Source organism: Macaca nemestrina, chromosome 7 (assembly GCF_043159975.1).
Source record: "Macaca nemestrina isolate mMacNem1 chromosome 7, mMacNem.hap1, whole genome shotgun sequence".
Classification (NCBI taxonomy): domain Eukaryota; kingdom Metazoa; phylum Chordata; class Mammalia; order Primates; family Cercopithecidae; genus Macaca; species Macaca nemestrina.
In genome coordinates, this window is record NC_092131.1 from 34,660,508 (window position 1) to 34,679,477 (window position 18,970).

Consider the following 18,970-nt stretch of genomic DNA (forward strand, 5'->3'; position numbering starts at 1 on the left):
GCCTTTTTTTCCATAAACAAGAGATACTGTATAAAATGCCAGCTTGCATCATACTGTCAAATTTCAGAATTATTCTGTTTTTGTGTCTGGAGCCATTTTCTGTTTGCCTTGCAGTGCCAGAGGTAGAAGGGGAGGCAGAGAGCATCAGCTCCCTGTGCTCACAGATCACCAATGCCTTCAGCACACCTGAGGACCCCTTCTCATCTGCTCCAATGACCAAACCAGTGACAGTGGTGGCACCACAATCTCCTACCTTCCAAGGTTGGTGCCCTCTGACCTGCTCAGCTGTTCTCTTTACAACCAGTACTTTTAGTACACTGCTCACTGACTGTAAGTTGGCATCCTGAGCTTCCCAACACCTGGTCAGACCCATTAATTTATTTGATGTCTTAGATTCATTGATTTCTCTATTCAACAATGTCTTTGTGCTTTGTTCCCCTTCCTGTTTTCTAAGATGTCTGTGTTTGTCATTCTGCATGTGCCCATCTTTCACCCCATTCTATAAGAAATTTCTATAGTCCCAACCTACTACTTTATTTCCCACTTGACTGTTAAAGATCAGCATACCCAGCCAGTTTCCCAAAAGCAGTAGTCATCAGAATTGGTTCAAAGGTTATGCTTTCTTTAGTGTAGTTGTTCTCAACCAGGGGCAAAATTTGTCATTCACTGTCTGGAGACATTTTGGGGCTTTACAAGTTGGGGGTTGGGGTGTTACTGGCATGTGGTTAGAGGCCAAGAATGCCACTAAATATCCTTCAGTGTAAAGGACAGCACCCACAACAAAGGATTATCCAGCCCAAAATGTCAGTGGTGCCAAGGTTGACAAGCCCTGGACTCACCTAGTCTCTGCCCTGTCAGAGAGGCTCATAAAGAAAAAGGCACTCCTTTGAGCTCTGTAGTTCATCTTCTATAACAAGTATCTTAAAATTTGCGTTTGTGGCATTGAAGAGTTAAAAGTTGTTTTCAGAGATACTAAATAGTGGATATTGACTTGGAGGTCAGCAAAGAATTTATGTAACTTAAATTACAGACTTGTAGAATTTCAGCGGCTATAATTGCTGTTTCTCCGTTTCTTTCTAAAGGAGCTCAGAGAAAGTTTTACTCTGGAGATAGTGCCCTGCTTCTACTGGAAGAACTGCACGCTTTTCCTCCAAGGGTCTCTTTTTTTTTTTTTTTTTTTTTTTTTGAGACGGAGTCTCGCTCTGCCACCCAGGCTGGAGTGCAGTGGCCGGATCTCAGCTCACTGCAAGCTCCGCCTCCCGGGTTTACGCCATTCTCCTGCCTCAGCCTCCCGAATAGCTGGGACTACAGGCGCCCGCTACCTCGCCCGGCTAGTTTTTTGTATTTTTTAGTAGAGACGGGGTTTCACCATGTTAGCCAGGATGGTCTCGATCTCCCGACCTCGTGATCCGCCCGTCTCGGCCTCCCAAAGTGCTGGGATTACAGGCTTGAGCCACCGCGCCCGGCCTTCTTTTTCTTTTTAATAAACCTTCATAGTCATGTATACCAAATGACTTTTCATGTCATCTAACAAACATTTATAATACCAGTAATAATAGGCACAATTTATTGAGCACTTACACATTGCTTGCCACATTGTGGTAGGTATTCATGCATTATTTCATTTAATCCCCACAACAACCTTGTGAGGTAGGTGTTACAGATGAAAAAAAAAAAGAGGCTCAGAGAGGATAAGTAAATTGCCCAAATCATACAGACAGGATTTAAACTCAGGTCTTCCTGAATATAGTACCCATTACAATCTGCTGATTCTGCCTGCCTACAAGGCACTAAGTGCACACAATTGAATATTTCAGTTTCCTTTCCCTGCCTTTGAAGGGCTCCCAGTTTCTAGGTGAAAAAAAATTTATTTTGTCAACGAAAAAGCAAAGGCAGTCTTTTAGACAAATCCTAGGTAAATAGTACCAACACCGGCCAGGCGCAGTGGCTCACGCCTATAATCCCAACACTTTGGGAGGCTGAGGCAGGCAGATCGCCGGAGGTCAGGAGTTTGAGACCAGCCTAGCCAACATGATGAAACCCCGTCTCTACTAAAAATACAAAAGTTAGCCGGGCATGGTGGCAGGCACCTGTAATCTCAGCTACTCGGGAGGCTGAGGCAGGAGAATCACTTGAACCTGGGAGCCAGAGGTTGCAGTGAGCCGAGATCATTGCACTCCAGCCTGGGTGACAAGAGCGAGACCCCATCTCAAATATATATACATGGTACCAACACCATAGGCATAGGCTGTCCAGTCCTAAAAAGGACATAATTATATTGTAGGTCAGGGGAAGGTGCTTGTCTACACCATACTAAATGTTATTGAGAGTTGGGCTAAGGAGTAGAAACTAATATAGATATCTGGAATAAAAGGAACAAGCGTTTGCAGATTTTAATAAGGGGAGATGAGGAAAGAATAGTAGGTACTTTGTAATATTATAAACATCACAGGGGGGAAAAACATCTTTGTAAAAAGTTGAAATTAATTCTGTAGCAAATTACAAATTTATCAAGCAAATGAAAACATACCAACTTTGATTTCTCATCTGTAATAGGGGGATAATACCAGACTCATGGGGTTTTCGAGAGAATTAAATGAAATGATGCATGTAAAATATTAGCTTAATGACTAGCACATAATAACGAATCATGTACACATTTTAACTTTTGAAAAGGAAACAAGGAGTAATTTTTTTTTTTTTTTTTTTTGAGATGGAGTCTTACTCTGTTGCCCAGGCTGGAGTGCAGTGGTGTGATCCCGGTTCATTGCAACCTCCGCCTCCCAGGTTCAAGCGATTCTCCTGCCTCAGCCTCCCTAGTAGCTAGGATTACAAGTGCACGCCGCCACGCCCAGCTAATTTTTGTATTTTTAGTAGAGACGGGGTTTCGCCATGCTAGCCAGGCTGGTCTCGAACTCCTGACCTCAGGTGATCCACCCACCTCAGCCTCCCAAAGTGCTGGGATTACAGGCATAAGCCACCATGCCTGGCCTATTTTTAACCAGTATTATTGTTAACATAATTTGACCTTTTGGAAAAGTGAAGAAGAGGGAAATGCTGTACCTACTTCATTGTGCCAAAGGCTAAGCTATATTTAGAATAGTTAGATATTTTTTGCTACTCCTAAGACAGAGCAGCTCTGTTCACCTTAATTTGAAATTGTTGTAGGTTTGTTGTTGTAGGTTTCATCTCCCCTCTCCCCATGAACATATTTTCCTAGGACAGTCATTTGACTTTACTATACAATCATTTAAAAATTACAACCTCTAATTCCTTCTTTGCCTAATGGTATGTACATCCAATGCAAGATATCATGGTTTTCCCAAATATCAACTCTTCTCTCTCTCCATTCCACCAGTATTGTACATTCACTTGACTGACGCAGCTCCAAGGGATCACTTGTACACCCTGCATGAATTAACTCCATTGATGTTGTCTGCTCCCATTGTAGCTAATGGCACTGACTCAGCCTTCCATGTGCTTGCTGCTAAGCCAGCCCATACTGCTCTAGCACCCGTAGCAATGCCTGTGCGTGAAACCAACCCTTGGGCCCATGCCCCTGATGCTGCTAACAAGGAAATTGCAGCCACATGTTCGGGTAAGGTGGCCACAGATGGTGTTGAGGATTTCTGGGATCAGATAAGTGACCCTGGTTCTAAAACTCAGCCAGTTAGCTGAGTGGGAACTAGGGATGAATCCTTTCAGGAAACCTACGTTCCCTCCTGGAAATAAGCTGCTTACATAAGGATGGTGAAGGAGAACAAAAGAGAGACTGATAGTCATTAGGACTGTGGAACCAAACCATCCGTAGAGCTTTTATAAAATACAGATTCCGGCTAGGCATGGTGACTCATGCCTGTAATCCCAGCAGTTTGGGAGGCCGAGGTGGGTGGGTCATGAGGTCAGGAGATTGAGACCATCCTGGCCAACATGGTGAAACCCTGTCTTTATTTAGCCAGACGTGGTGGCATGCACGTATAGTCTAGTCCTAGCTACTTGAGGCTGAGGCAGGAGAATCGCTTGAACCCGGGAGACGGAGGTTGCAGTGAGCCAAGATTGTGCCACTGCACTCCAGCCTGAGCGCCAGAGCAATACTCTGTCTCAAAAAAAGAAAAAAAAAAAGCAGATTCCAGGGCCCCACCTCAGAAAATCCATCACTGGATTTGGTGACGTGCAGACATGCCTGTAGAAAGAGGAGGCCCTGCCTCGTACAATAGGAGGCCTACAAAAAGTGTTACAAAAAGCACTTCATTTTTGCTTTTTTGTACCTTCTAGTTTTTCTGTAAAAAACATCTATTAATTATAATAACCAAAAAAAAATTTTTTTTTTTTTTTTGAGACGGAATATTGTTCTGTCACCCAGGCTGGAGTGCAGTGGCACAATCTTGGCTCACTGCAACCTCCATCTCTAGGGTTCAAGCAACTCTCCTGCCGCAGCCTCCCGAGTAGCTGGGACTACAGGTACATGTCACCATGCCCAACTCATTTTTGTACTTTTAGCAGAAATGGGGTTTCACCATGTTGGCCAGGCTGGTTTTGAACTGACCTCGTGATCCACCCACCTTGGCCTCCAAAAGTGCTGGGATTATAGGTGTGAGCCACCACACCTGGCCTCAAAAGGTTTTAACATAAGTAATACAGGCAGTTCACCACAAAGACAACATATTTCTGGAAGCCAGGCAGGGGCCAGCAAGATATGGCCAGATTACTGGTTATTTTCTTTTTGCTCTGTGAGAGCAGAAGATGAATTGCCTTGGGCCCTTTAGAGGATGTGCAAGCTAGGTTTTTTTTGTTTGTTCGTTTTCTGAGACAGAGTCTTGCTCTGTCACCAGGCCGGAGTATCTCGGTTCACTGCACCCTCTGCCTCTCAGGTTCAAGCAATTCTCTTGCTTCAGCCTCCTGAGTAGCTGAGACTACAGATACATATCACCACGCCCAGCTAATTTTTATATTTTTAGTAGAGACGGGGTTTCATCATGTTGGCCAGGATAGTCTCGATCTCTTGACCTTAGGTGATCCGCCCACCTCGGCGCGCCTGGGTTTTTTTTTTTTTTTTTTTTAAAGACAGAGTTCTCACTGTGTTGCCCAGGCCAGACTGCAGTGGCATAGTCATAGCTCACTGCAGCCTCGAACTCTTGGGCTCAAGTAGTCCTCCTGCCTCAACCTCACAAGTAGCCGGGATGACAGGTGCGAGCCACCACAACCAGCTAGTTTCTGTATTGTGGATGAGCCATACCAACAGGGAGGGGTTTCTGACATCAGTCAGCTGCCTTGGTTTAATGCATTTGAGCTATATCTAGACAGTGCTTCAGTGTGGCTGACACAGCAGCATGGTCTTGACAAGTTTTCTTCATCCTACCACAAAATCCCAGTTGGTAATAGACTTTCCTCCTACCTATCAAAACCACAAAATGTCCCACTGGGGTGACATGTTGTACATGTTAGGATCATTCAAATAAGGTGAGGAAAGATGCCCTTAACGGATTCTTTTGTCTCTCATCTTGTTGGTTCCAGGGACCGAGTGGGGTCAATCTTCTGGTGCTGCCTCTCCAGGTCTCTTCCAGGCCGGTCATAGACGTACTCCCTCTGAGGCCGACCGATGGTTAGAAGAGGTGTCTAAGAGCGTCCGGGCTCAGCAGCCCCAGGCATCAGCTGCTCCTCTGCAGCCAGTTCTCCAGCCTCCTCCACCCACTGCCATCTCCCAGCCAGCACCACCTTTCCAAGGGAATGCATTCCTCACCTCTCAGCCTGTGCCAGTGGGTGTAGTCCCAGCCCTGCAGCCAGCCTTTGTCCCTGCCCAGTCTTATCCTGTGGCCAATGGAATGCCCTATCCAGCCCCTAATGTGCCTGTGGTGGGCATCACTCCCTCCCAGATGGTGGCCAACGTATTTGGCACTGCAGGCCACCCTCAGGCTGCCCACCCCCATCAGTCACCCAGCCTGGTCAGGCAGCAGACATTCCCTCATTACGAGGCAAGCAGTGCTACCACCAGTCCCTTCTTTAAGCCTCCTGCTCAGCACCTCAACGGTTCTGCAGCTTTCAATGGTATAGATGATGGCAGGTTGGCCTCAGCAGACAAGCATACAGAGGTTCCTACAGGCACCTGCCCGGTGGATCCTTTTGAAGCCCAGTGGGCTGCATTAGAAAACAAGTCCAAGCAGCGTACTAATCCCTCCCCTACCAACCCTTTCTCCAGTGACTTACAGAAGACGTTTGAAATTGAACTTTAAGCAATCCCTATGGCTGTGTATCTTGTCCATACCAGACAGGGAGCAGGGGGTAGAGGTCAAAGGAGCAAAACAGACTTTGTCTCCTGATTAGTACTCTTTTCACTAATCCCAAAGGTCCCAAGGAACAAGTCCAGGCCCAGAGTACTGTGAGGGGTGATTTTGAAAGATGTGGGAAAAAGCATTCCTAGAGAAAAGCTGCCTTGCAATTAGGCTAAAGAAGTCAAGGAAATGTTGCTTTCTGTACTCCTTCTTCCCTCACCCCCTTACAAATCTCTAGCAACAGAGAGGCAAAGTATCTGAACAAGAATCTATATTCAAAGCACATTTACTGAAATACAAAACAACAGGAAGCAAAGCAATCTCCCTTTGTTTTTCAGGCCATTCACCTGCCTCCTGTCAGTAGTGGCCTGTATTCGAAATCAAGAAAGAACAGGGTGGTTTGTGCTCAGGCTAGGGAAGAGAGAGGCAGGCTCTGCTGCCAGAATTCCCAGGAGGGCATATCAGCAACTGCCCAGCAGAGCTATATTTTGGGGGAGAAGTTGAGCTTCCATTTTGAGTAACAGAATAAATATTATATATATCAAAAGCCAAAATCTTTATTTTTATGCATTTAGAATATTTTAAATAGTTCTCAGATATTAAAAAGTTGTATGAGTTGTAAGTAATCTTGCCAAAGGTAAAGGGGTTAGTTGTAAGAAATTGTACATAAGATTGATTTATCATTGATGCCTACTGAAGTAAAAAGAGGAAAGGCTGGAAGCTGCAGACAGGATCCCTAGCTTGTTTTCTGTCCTTCATTGTAAGTAGCACATTGCAACAACAATCATGCTTATGACCAATACAGTCATTAGGTTGTAGTTTTTTTTTAAATAAAGGAAAAGCAGTATTGTCCTGGTTTTAAGCTCATGATGGAATTCTAATGTCATTATTTTAATGGAATCAATCTAAATATGCTGTATAGAGAATGTATCTTTTATATATTGCTGCAATTTCCTTATGTTAATCCTTTAACACTAAGGTAACATGACATAATCATACCATAGAAGGGAACACAGGTTACCATATTGGTTTGTAATATGGGTCTTGATGGGTTTTGTTTTATCCTTTAAATTTTGTTCCCATGAGTTTTGTGGGGATGGGGATGGGGATTCTGGTTTTATTAGCTTTGTGTGTGTCCTCTTCTCCCAAACCTCCTTTCGGTGAGAACATCCCCTTGACAGTTGCAGCCTCTTGACCTTGGATAACAATAAGAGAGCTCATCTCATTTTTACTTTTGAACGTTGGCCTTACAATCAAATGTAAGTTATATATATTTGTACTGATGAAAATTTATAATCTGCTTTAACAAAAATAAATGTTCGTGGTAGAAGCTTTTGCCCATGAAGGGCTATTCTTTCCCCTTTCCTTTATTAGTAAATGAATGTACTTTTCATTCTTTTGGTCTCTCTCTCCATTCTACTGCTGCTGCAAATCCCTAGTTTAGTGACTAGAAAAATACCCTTAAGATTCATATTTTCATTCATACTTTAAGCTTAAGTTAATCCTGAGTGTATCTCTAAAGTCAGATTCTTGCTGCTCAAAGTGTGGTCTGGAACAGCAGCATGGATGTCACCTAGGAGCTGGTTAGACATGCAGAGTCTCAGCCGCACCCCAGGACTGGGGCAGTGCCTCTCAACCTGGGCTATGCAGTAGAATCACCTGAGGATACTGTTTCAAAATCCTAACGCCTGGCCTATATTCCAGACCAATTAAATCAAAATGTTAGTGGGGCAGCGGGGCCCCCCAGGTTGTGTTTTGGATTTTTTTAAGCTTGCAATATGGTAGAAAGTTGAGAACCACTGGCCTAGAATGAGTTTTACCTTTAATCTTAGCCCACTATTCTATGACTGGTTCTATTAGAACTAGTTAGCTGCTAGTTAACCTCAAACTTACCTTCTGACGTGTTTATACCAATAAGCCAAATTCTGGTTTAATTAAACTGGGGAGTCCAAGAAAGTGGCCTTTATTTTCCAATTTCTATAGCAAAACCAGCCATAAGTGAACATGGATGCTCTTCAGTATTTTTCCAGTATTAAATGAAAAAAGACCTCTGCCCCAGCCCACATTTCCTTTGTTGAATGAGTAGTAGCAAACTGAGAAGTGTCACTCACCCATGATGCGGTTTGTCCCTTTTCCAGCCAGTGTGTTGGTAATAAAAGTCACCCTTCAGAGCTTTGGTCCCTGTAATGCCTCTCTTTCCTGTGTCCAGGAATAACCTTTGCTACTAGGCAGTCCTCTGGAAAATTTGTAGACGGTTAAAGTGGAAAGGGACTTGGAAGCTCATAGAATCCATGCTTCTTGTTTTAGCATCAAGGAATTAGAGGTCCTGAGAGATGAAGAATGTTGTCTTCCAACTCAAACCATTTCTGAAACCATTTCCCTGTTACTGCATTGCCCACCACCCTTCCCCATTCGTATCCTCATCCTGCTAATGCTGTTTTTAATGACAGTCTGATTTTTCTCTGGCAGCGAACATTTTGCTTCACAGATTCCTACTTAAGGAAGAGAGGGGTTCCTCACTGTCACTGTACAGAGCAGGCTGGTCAGCTTTATACAGGTGCAGGTGAACCTTCACAGCCAGATTTGCATGTTGGCCTCAGGAGGGCTTCAAGGTCCAACATCTCGATGACGTAAGGAGCTTTTCTAGTTCTTTCATGCTCAGATAACAGTGCTAACTGCTGCTGTCTCATCAGAAATCCCTGTTTGAGGTCTTACATCTATTCCATTTTGCCAACAAGGGTTATGCAGTTAACCCTCTGCACCGGATTTATAGCTGACTGAGGCACTGCCTAGAAGGGTGAGTGAGACTAGAGCAAGGAACCACGGCTGGTTGTAGCACAGAATACTTCCCTGATACAGCAAGAGTTAGCATGCCCCTTAAAAAACAGGTGTTAACTTTGAAATCATTACACATCTCCCTGTCCAGCTTTAAATTAAGTGGAGCCCTGACAGCTAACTTTAAAACACACTGATGGGCCGGGCACAGTGGCTCATGCCTGTAATCCCAGCACTGTGGGAGGCAGAGATGGGTGGATCACCCGAGGTCGGGAGTTCAAGACCAGCCTGACCAACATGGAGAAACCCCATCTCTACTAAAAATGCAAAATTAGCCAGGCATAGTGGCACATGCCTGTAATCCCAGCTACTCGGGAGGCTGAGGCAGGAGAATCTCTTGAACCCAGGAAGCAGAGGTTGCGGTGAGCCAAGATCGCACCATTGTACTCCAGCCTGGGCAAGAAGAGTGAAACTCTGTCTCAAAAAAAAAAAAAATTAAAAATCAAAAAATGTATTGATGGCTGGGCATGTTGGCTCATGCCTGTAATCCCAGCACTTTGGGAGGCTGAGGTGGGCAGATCATCTGAGGTCAGAAGTTCGAGACCACCCTGGCCAACATGGTGAAACCCTGTCTCTACTAAAAACACAAAAATTACCCAGGCGTGGTGGTAGGCATCTGTAATCCCAGCTACTCAGAAGGCTGACACAGGTGAATCACGAATCCAGGAGGCGGAGGTTGCAGTGAGCTGAGATTATGCCATTGCACTCCAGCCTGGGCAACGAGAGTGAAACTCAGTCTCAAAAAACAAACAAAGGCATTGAACTATTCCTGTGTAACAGAAATTATAAAGGGAAGCTGTAAAGTAAAGGTTATTCTTATCCAAACAGATTGCTCTTCTTGACAGCAGCCTGTGGTTATGTCAGAGATGTAAACACTGCTGAAGGCTACAGAGGGAAGCTGGTACTGGCTGCTGTTGTGGCTAAATACTGGGTGGGTTTTTGAAAGAGCCAATGTATTCCAGAAGATAACTCCCTTTGCCAGCCAGAGAGAGGAAGCCAAGAGTCCATCTTCCTTTCTTCCCAGCTCTATGAACTATTTTGGACTGGGCTGGAACTAGCCTTCATCCCTACTGCCAGATGGGCTGAGCGTGAGGCTGGAAACGTGAACAGCTGGCACAGCAGAAGCTGGAGTAATACTCGTTGCCACAGAGCTGGGCCTGTAGGATCAAATCACAGTTGGCCAGCTCTGGCTGGTCGATGCACTCTCTGCCAGGGTCCCTGGGCTGGGTGGTGGGTGCTGCAGAAAAACGGGGGAAAGAGAAGGTGGTGAGGAAGCTCTGTGTATGCTGAAAATTCTCACCTGCCATTTCATTTCCTCAAAGGAACACAGCATTGTAACTGCCAGAGTCAAACTGAAGTGCACTTACCCTGTAACCTTTTAACAACCATACGTACAAACTCTATGAGGGATGATGATTTCTACCTGTTTTTTGACCTCACTTCAACACGCAGTGGTCCTCCCGTTATTATTTGTGGCCTCAGCCCAGTGAACAGCTCTTCCTAGACTCCCAAATATTTATTGATTGGATGATTAAACATCTCTTGAAGTTAACTCCTTATTTTTGAGAATTACTAAATGACAACTGGTTTGGCCTCTGGATTGGGAGAGCAGGTAGGATCAGCCCCAAGTAAAATTTTGAGTTAGCAAGAGCTCTTATCTTTTCCCTTTCTCTGCTGGGTTCCTCCAACCATCAAAGTTTTGTCCCTTCAATATCACCAGCTTATCTTAGTCACCTGGGTCCTCATCATTCCAGTTTTTCACTTTCCCCAGAGGAAGCAATGCATATTAGACAAGGTAATAGGAAAACAGTCCTTTTAACGGTGGCTCTAATGCTATACTGAGAACAAAGCCCTTATTTTATCTCCCTCTGTACTTACTAGGAACATCTATATCTCATAACTCCCTATTAAGGGTTTCATTCAGCTGGGTGTGATGGCTCATGCCTGTAATCCCAGCACTTTGTGAGGCCAAGGCGGGCAGATCACAAGGTCAGGAGTTTGAGACCACCCTGGTCAATATGGTGAAACCCCGTCTCTACTAAAAATGCAAAAATTAGCCAGGCATGGTGGCGTACCCCTGTATTCCCAGCTACTCGGGAGGCTGAGGCAGAAGAATTGCTTGAACCCCAGAGGCAGAGGTTGCAGTGAGCTGAGACCACACCACTGCACTCCAGCCTGGGTGACAGAGCAAGACTGTCTCAAAAAAAAAAAAAAAAAAAAAAAAAAGTTTCATTCTACTGCTTCATCTCTCTTCTGAAAGGAGTTCTTAAAACTCAGCTGACTTAGACCAGAGCAGTATCTTCCCTGAAGTCAGACCTCAGGCAGCCAGAGAAAGCTTATCTTTCTCCTCTCTCCCCTTGTTTCCTCACAAAATACCGCTAAAAGACTGTACCTAGCAGCAAACAACCTTACAAAGGTTTGGTATGTTGGTATAACCAGAATATTACCTACCTAAGTTTACATAGATAACAAAGCCATTAATGCATATTGTTTCTAAAAATCTAACTTTGGTATCAACTCTGTCTGAGCTGGTACAGCCCAAGACCTATCATAGAGGGAACTCAGCATAGTGATTAAACACACCAGCTCTGGACCCAGACTGCCTGGGCTCAATCTGGGCTCTGCCACTTACCAGCTGGGTAACTCTGGGCAAGTTGCTTAAGCCCTTTATGCACATTTCTTCATCTGTGAAATGGGACTAATAATAGCACCTACTTCACAGTGATGTTGAGAAGTCCTCCCAGTAGAGCTATGTCCCTTTTACCTCAGCCTGACTACCCCAAGGCCTCCTACCCTGGTGCTAACACTGAAATTCAATGTGCCACCCAACCACGAGTAGGGCAGGGTTAGGCAGCCTCACGCCATGTGACCCAACAAAAAATGAACAGGTGAGAGCAGCCAGCAGAGGACCGGAAGACAGTGGCCAGACTGAGGCCATGTCTGTCTCATTGGGCACACATCTCAGGTCATTTCAGCTTGGTGACCAGGTATCAGGCAAGTTTCTCTTTTTTTTTCCCATATAATCCCATCTGGAGCTCATCGCAAACATAGTGTCTAGATCCTCTTAACAGTTCTCTCACTGTGAATACTTCAGCAAATCCAAATTGCCTGTAAGATGCATTATTTTTGTACCAAGAAAATAACACTGCCAATTAAATGACACAATTCTGATACCATCAATTAGGATGCAGACCAACTTCAGAGATGTGAAAAGATGTGAAATCTGCATTTTGCTTTGTTTCAGAGCCTTGATTTGGTTATTATGTAGACAAGGTCAACCTTCTGGACATGATACAGGTGAAAAGTAGTCCCTGGAGTGTGGTGCTTCTGCCAAGGTTACTCCATCATTGTGCAGGCAGGCACTTAGTCACCAAGTATCTGAGTGTTGCGGCTCTTGTAGCCCAGCAAGCAGGAGGGAATGGAGGGAAGATCGGGCTGTAACGCTCCCGTTCACCAAGCTGCGAGCGGCAGGAACATTTGCCCCTGTAACACCCCCTTGGGGCTCCGCGGTTGCTGGCATCTCCGAGTGCGCCACCCTGTTCTCCTTGTCTATACGTCAGCACCCAGCGCGGAGCCGCCACGGGCGTGGATCCGGGAAGGTAGCGCCAGCGGAGCACAGCCTGCAGGGCCGAGTGGGCGGAGCAAGACCGTGGGCCGAGCGAGGCCCGGGACAGAGGTCCAGGCGGCGGGCTGGCGAAGCGGCAGGAAGGAACCCTGTAACCCTCCCTCCCGCTCGAGCAACAAGTGAGAAGCCGCTGGGTACCGTTTCCTGCCACAACACTAGCACCTAGTGATGCAAGCACTGAGCTGGGCCCTGGGGAGGCAAATCCCAACTGCTGCCTAAAGAGACCATAGACAGGAAGCCAACAAGTCAGTCTCACTCACAAAGCAACATTTCAGCCACATTCAACTTCTAGTACTGGCCAGTCTCCACCCTCAGCCTGGCAGCCAGGAGGCAGCCAGGCCTGCCCCTCTTAGTGTAGCCATGCTCCTGGCATGGCGCTACAGGCCTGATTGTCAGGAATGCCCAGAAGACCAGGCAGGAAGGGCCCTGGCACACTCCACCAAGGCCTGTATCAGGCCTGTGAGAACTGGCAGCTTGGCCCGAGGTACCACTCTGTCTTCAGTCCCTCAGTGAACAAAAACCAAGGACACAAGGAAGCACAGGCTGGGGGGTGAGCAGAGCCCTTTCCCCCTTTCCCTCTTGCTGATTTAAACATATCTCTTGTAAGTATGAACACTGAGCCACAGTCTGTTTCATCAGTTCTGATGTGGACTTATTTTCACATCTCTCAAGTTGGTCTGCATCCTAACTGATGGTATCAGAATTGTGTCATTTCATTGGCAGTATTTTTTTCTTGGTACAAAAGTAATGCATCTTACAGGCAATTTGGATTTGTTGAAGTATGATAGAGTAGTAGCTAGAGGAGGTAAGGCTACAATATCAAATATCAAATATGCAAGTAAGAGGCCACTTAGGTACAAGTATAGTAATTTCGTGGGGGAAAAAAAAACATGGGGAGTCAAAAGACAGGAGCTCTAGTCCCAGGTGGGCCTCATTTGCTGTGTGACCAGTGGAAACACCACTTATGCTCTCTGCATACCTGTCTCATTTGTAAAATAGTGGTGATAATCCCTGCCTTTTCCTTTCTGGGTTATATGGTCAAATGGCCATAAAGGCACTTTTCAGTCACAGAACCACCTTTTTGCCACCCTGATTACAGTGGACAGATTTTAAGTGGTCTGCCTTAAGTTTTAAGTTTTATAATGAAATTCCAGGCAGCCATATGTCTCAAAATCGGTGAGTCTGAATGTCCTGCATGCATTAATGTCTACTAAGCTATCTCCTGGGGCCCAGCAGAGCATCATTTCCTTCATCTCCATTACAACCCTCTCAGGTGGTAGAGCAGTCCCACTGTAAAGAGTAGGAAAATGAGGCTCAGGAAGGTAAGCCCCTTGCCCCAAGTCACACTACCAGCAACTGGCAGGGTGAGCCAGGATTCAAACCAGAGTCCCTCAGACTGCAGAACCAGCCCTCGAGAACCAGTAAATATACAGGGGAATGCCCTTCCCATCCCCAGATATAGACCTTTCCTACCTGGTGAGACCACCTTCACCTCGGTGCTGCGGCTGACTGCCTGACTCCCCTGGTAGGCGCTGCATGTGTAGGAGCCCTCATCCCTGACCCGCAAGTTGTAGATGAGCAGTGTGCCATCTGGGGACTGGTGGACACGGTGGCCGTCAGCCTGCACAGGTAACCCATTCCTGGAGGAGAGAGGACACTGGGAGAGCTATCAAGGGCCTCCGGAGGCCTGGGAGACAGAGGGAAGAGGTAATCAAAAGCCATTCTAGAGTCAACCATTCCCACCCCTTGAGGGCAAAGAGGTGGAGGAGAGGGAGAAATAAAAAATGACCAAGGTTTCTAACTTAAGCGGGTTACTGGGTGACGGTGGTGCCCCTCCAACCTTGGGCGATCCAAGGCTGGGGTGAATGGTGAGGTTATTTTCTGCTGTTTCAAATTTGAGGTGCCTGTGAGATAGCAGGAGGCCTCAGATTTGAAGTGTGGAGCTCAAGAGTCCAGACCCAGACAGTGTGTCAGCATCGCACTGACTCAGCAAAGTGCATGTCTATGAGGTGATCCAAGTCACACAGGAAGAAACCAAGGACAGGCCCTGAGGCACATCAGAAGACAGTGGTTCCTGGAGCCAAGGGAAGGGAGAATTTCAAGAAGGAGCATACGGCAAGCAGAACAACACTACAGGTCACGTAAAGACTGCCAGGTGTCCAGTGGAGTTAGGGAAAGAGGCAGTGACCTTGGCCAGGAGAGTGTCCTGGAGCAGGGGCTGATGTGCGGCCCCACTGCAGGCCCTGAGAAGTGAGTAGGGAGATGAACAGGCAGAGGCAATCAACATGGACAGCTGTAAAGGGGACACTGTGTCAGCGTAGGGTCTGCAGGAACATAGAGGCTCAATGGAAGGTGGTTGTGAAGAGGGGAGTTCTATGCATGTTTGCTGCTGGAAAGATCCAGGAGAGGCCAGTGTGGAGAGGCAGGCCTGACAAGCTGATCAGGGGATGGCTGGACTGAGCACACCAGTGGGGAAACCTCTAGCAGCTCCCACTGCCTTCCCTGGGCTCGAGGCCACACAAGACACAGATGCCCTCTGCAACCCCATCACCTCTCCTGGCCAGTGCATTGGCCGGTTCCCATCCTGGTGTCCTCTCTCAGTGTCCACCTTTGGCACTTGCTGCTTCCTTTACCAAGAACATCCTTTGCCATCCTTAGCTATTACAGTGCAGCCAGAGTCATTTCCTGGCCCCCCCCTTCCTTGACACTCCTCTGTGCACAGAGGGCACTTACAGCAAAACACATCTGGAGCTCCTGGGATGCTGGGCCATCTGCCTGGGAGTACCCTGGGGCTCAGGTGACCCCAGGATTCCCAGAACCTAGCCTAGTCCTGACACATTACAGGGAGGGAGGGGGCAAAAAATGTCTACTAAATGAATGGACAAATATAAAACCGATTGATCTGGGGTAAAAGACCACTGAAGTCCCCAAAGCTGAGTGTAGTCCAATGGTTCACAGCCCCAGGAGAGATTTTGCCACGAGGGGACATTTGGCAGTGGGTCTGGAGACATTCTTTATTGTCATGACTTTGGGGAGGGTGCTCCTGGCGTCTAGTGGGTAGATGCCCTGGATGCTGCTAAACATCCTGCAAAGCACAGGACAGCCCTCAGCAACCAAAACTTACCAGCTCCAAACTGTCAGTGGTGTTGAGGTTAGGAAACCCTAGTGTAGCCCAACCAGCAGAGAGCCAGTGGCCCTACAGAGCTTCGCTCTGTAGGGATGAGGGTGCTGCAGCCCTGTCCCCTGGCACCAGGCCTGGAAGCCGGAATGGAAGCAATGGTGACACTGACATCCCTGGCAGAAAGGCAGACATCCACACCGGAGGTTGTGAAGGTCTAGGGGTGGGGACGGCTTGGAATAGAGCCTTTACCTGGACCACCGAATGTTCACACTTTCTCCTGCTACCACACACAACAGCCTGGCGGTGTCACCTTCTGCCACTGTCACAGTAGGGGGCAGTCCTGAGATTGTCAGCTCCCCTGGGCACAAGGACAAGTCATTGTCAGCCACTATGAAGATCCTGCCCTACCCATGCCACCTGACCTCAAAGGCCACTCAGGACTGCCACTTTACCCAGAACTCTGAGCTGGACCCATCGCTGGTCTCGGTCCCGCCCATTGGAAGCGACACAGGTATAGAAGCCGCCATCTTCTACAGCCACTCGGCTGATGACCAGGGAGCCATCAGGCTGCAGCTGGTGTCTGGGAACCAAGTACAGCCAGTTGGCTCCAGCCCAAGGAGCCTCCCCTCTCCTCCAGCTCTGTCCATCAAGCATGGGGTCAGGGAGGGAACACAAGGTCTTCCAGGTCCCTGGTGAGAGGCTAAACATCCCCTAGTGTTTGGTGGGGTCTGATGAAAGGACCATTTGGCCTCAGACTTTACACCTGCAGCTGCTGGTGCTTTCAGTGGTGTGATCTCGGTTCACTGCAACCTCTGCCACCCGAGTTCAGGCAATTCTGCCTCAGCCTCCCGAGTAGCTGGGACTACAGGCATGTGCCACCACGCCTGGCTATTTTTGTATTTTTAGTAGAGATGGGGTTTCAGCATCTTGGCCAGGCTGGTCTTGAACTCCTGACCTCATGATCCACCCATCTCGGCCTCCCAAAGTACTGGGATTACAGGTGTGAGCCACTGCGCCCGGCCGAAAATGTCTGGCCTTTAAGCTTCGCAATATAAACCATTTCAAGTTTTCTGAAACAAAATTTCGATTTGGGTTTCTAGTTTTTGCTATACTCATTTAGTGGGCTCAAATACTGGTTCTGCTGCTTATAAGCTGTGTGATGTTAAGCTTCTGTGTGTAAAATGGGGGAAAAACAGCACCTGATCAATATGGCTTTTTTGCAGGTCACGTGATAGGAACAAGCCTCACACTCAGTGCCCGCTCAGTAAAGGGTAGCGATTGTGATTACAGCTGGGAATGTGTTCTGACTCCGTTTCCTCCTTCCGCCATCACCTCTGTTAACTGGCCTCTTATTTCTGTCCACTAACCACATTCTGGAAAGGCCCAGAGACTCAAATGTTAGCCAACCCAAGGAGCCCTTTGCCCAGCTGCTCCATCTCTCGAAAGGCCCTGGAGTCCGGCTGAGAACTGGCCATGACGATGCCCAGCAGCTCCCTTCCCCGGTGGCCTCCACAGGATAAGGTGGGGCTGGAGGCAGAATAGGAGGAAGGGGAGAGGAGTCAAATAAACCTGGGAGAAGAGACAGGCTGCCCATCTCTCTGCCACTCAATGGCTGGGGGCGGGAAGCCTTCGGCACGGCAGGTCATCCGGATCCGCTGACCTGGACTGGCGTCCACCACCCGGGGCTGGTTCTGGTCCAAACGCAGCCTGCCAAATGAGCAGCCCACAGCATGAGGGGCCCTTGCCGCTGCCCCCGCCCACTCCCATGGGGACCTCTGCACAAGCCTGGTGGCCCCTTCTCCCTCTCCAGCCAGATTCAGCTTCCTAAAATTCCCTGCCTTGTTCTGGTTAGAAACTCAATAACTACCTGGGGTGAAGTCTAAAGCTGCCTCCCCACCACCACCACTCCCTGCCCGTCCACCATGGCTGGCCAGACACACCCACCAGCCAGGATCCCCATCTGTCACCCCCCACCCTGCACACTTGCCACTAGGTCTCCGAGTTGGGCACCCCTCCGGTCCTCCACATCCCCCCTGTAAACTGAACCACTCCTCAAGGCCAGCTCAAGACGCTCCCCAAAGAAGCCGGCTCAGGCCCTCTAGCTCTGTGTGCCCTTCCCTTCCTCAGTTCCTGAGTCCTGAGCCTGTGGAACCGTTCCCAGAAGCTTCCTCCTCAACAGGCCCAGCTCCAGGAACCCTGTTTTTCTAGGCCTGGCCTCCTAGAGCCCTGAGCAGGGGCCAGCAAGGCCTGGTCACAGCAGACCTTCCCCTCCTCACCCACTGAGACCCCCGGCCCTGGCCCTGGCATGGGGGAGGGCAAGATGGCATTGCTGAGTTCTTACCTGTTTGCAGGCTGTGTGTGTGAAGAGGGGATGGCCCCCAGGGTCCCAGCAGCCCCCGCTTGGCCAAAGTCCTGACCTGGGTCCCTGGGCTGAGGGATGCGGCTCAGCTCAGCCTCAGACAGCACGGCCATGTCATTTCCTGTCATGAGGCCAGGAGAAACAAGGTGTGAGCTGTGGGGAAAAGGGAGTAGAAGGGAGGGTGGGCCATGAGACCTTGTGGAGAAATGAGGGCTACAGGGTGGTCCCTGCCAGTACAAGGAATTGACTCAGGGAGACACCCTGGGTCCCTCTAGTGTGAGGCAGCCCTCGCGTAGGCACCCCATCCTGGCCTTCCCACTCGGGCCCCTGAGAATGCACTGGTGGATGGGTTGGAGACAGAGACCTATGATGCGAAGCTGGATCTTCTGGGAGTCGTGGCCTGGCCGGGTGCTGCCACAGCTGTAGGTGCCCTCGTCCTCTGCCTGCAGGGGGTGGATGATCAGGGAGCCATCGGACTGCAGCCTGTGCCTGAGTGGGGTGGTGTGGGGGTGAGCTCTGGGCTCCCAAAGTCAACAGTGAGTCTTCCCTCAGCCTCAGTGCTCCTGCCAGAGGAGATCAGAGTCCACAGGGCACCCTCCCACCCCAAGCGAGCCTGGGGGAATGCTTCAGGGGAGGCTGTCACACACACCTGTCAGAGGAGGTGGGGGAGCTGTCACACACACCTGTCAGAGGAGGTGGGGGAGCTGTCACACACACCTGTCAGAGGAGGTGGGGGAGCTGTCACACACACCTGTCAGAGG

The 18,970-nt window shown here is 48.4% G+C and overlaps 2 protein-coding genes across 13 annotated transcripts in view; one reads left to right on the forward strand and one right to left on the reverse strand.

The window, feature by feature from the left end:
- Positions 1-7,599, forward strand: part of LOC105494287 (NUMB endocytic adaptor protein) — a 192,023-nt gene extending 184,424 nt beyond the window's left edge. For 9 of the 12 annotated variants that reach the window (XM_071099898.1, XM_011762570.2, XM_011762574.2 and 6 more), the window contains 3 exons: positions 115-261; positions 3,452-3,598; positions 5,515-7,599. In XM_071099898.1, coding sequence (XP_070955999.1) covers positions 115-261; positions 3,452-3,598; positions 5,515-6,230 — 1,010 coding nt within the window. In that variant the 3' untranslated portion in view covers positions 6,231-7,599. The remainder of the gene's footprint in view (positions 1-114; positions 262-3,451; positions 3,599-5,514) is intronic. The other 3 variants (XM_011762581.2, XM_011762584.3, XM_011762582.2) reach the window with 1 other exon arrangement.
- A 599-nt stretch (positions 7,600-8,198) lies between these two features.
- The window catches only part of LOC105494290 (papilin, proteoglycan like sulfated glycoprotein), a 35,224-nt gene continuing 24,452 nt past the window's right edge, over positions 8,199-18,970 (reverse strand). Inside the window, 7 exon segments of the mRNA XM_071099897.1 lie at positions 8,199-10,341; positions 14,203-14,369; positions 16,100-16,208; positions 16,303-16,430; positions 17,420-17,557; positions 18,192-18,330; positions 18,574-18,698. Of these exon segments, the coding sequence (XP_070955998.1) occupies positions 10,172-10,341; positions 14,203-14,369; positions 16,100-16,208; positions 16,303-16,430; positions 17,420-17,557; positions 18,192-18,330; positions 18,574-18,698 (976 nt within the window). The 3' untranslated portion in view covers positions 8,199-10,171.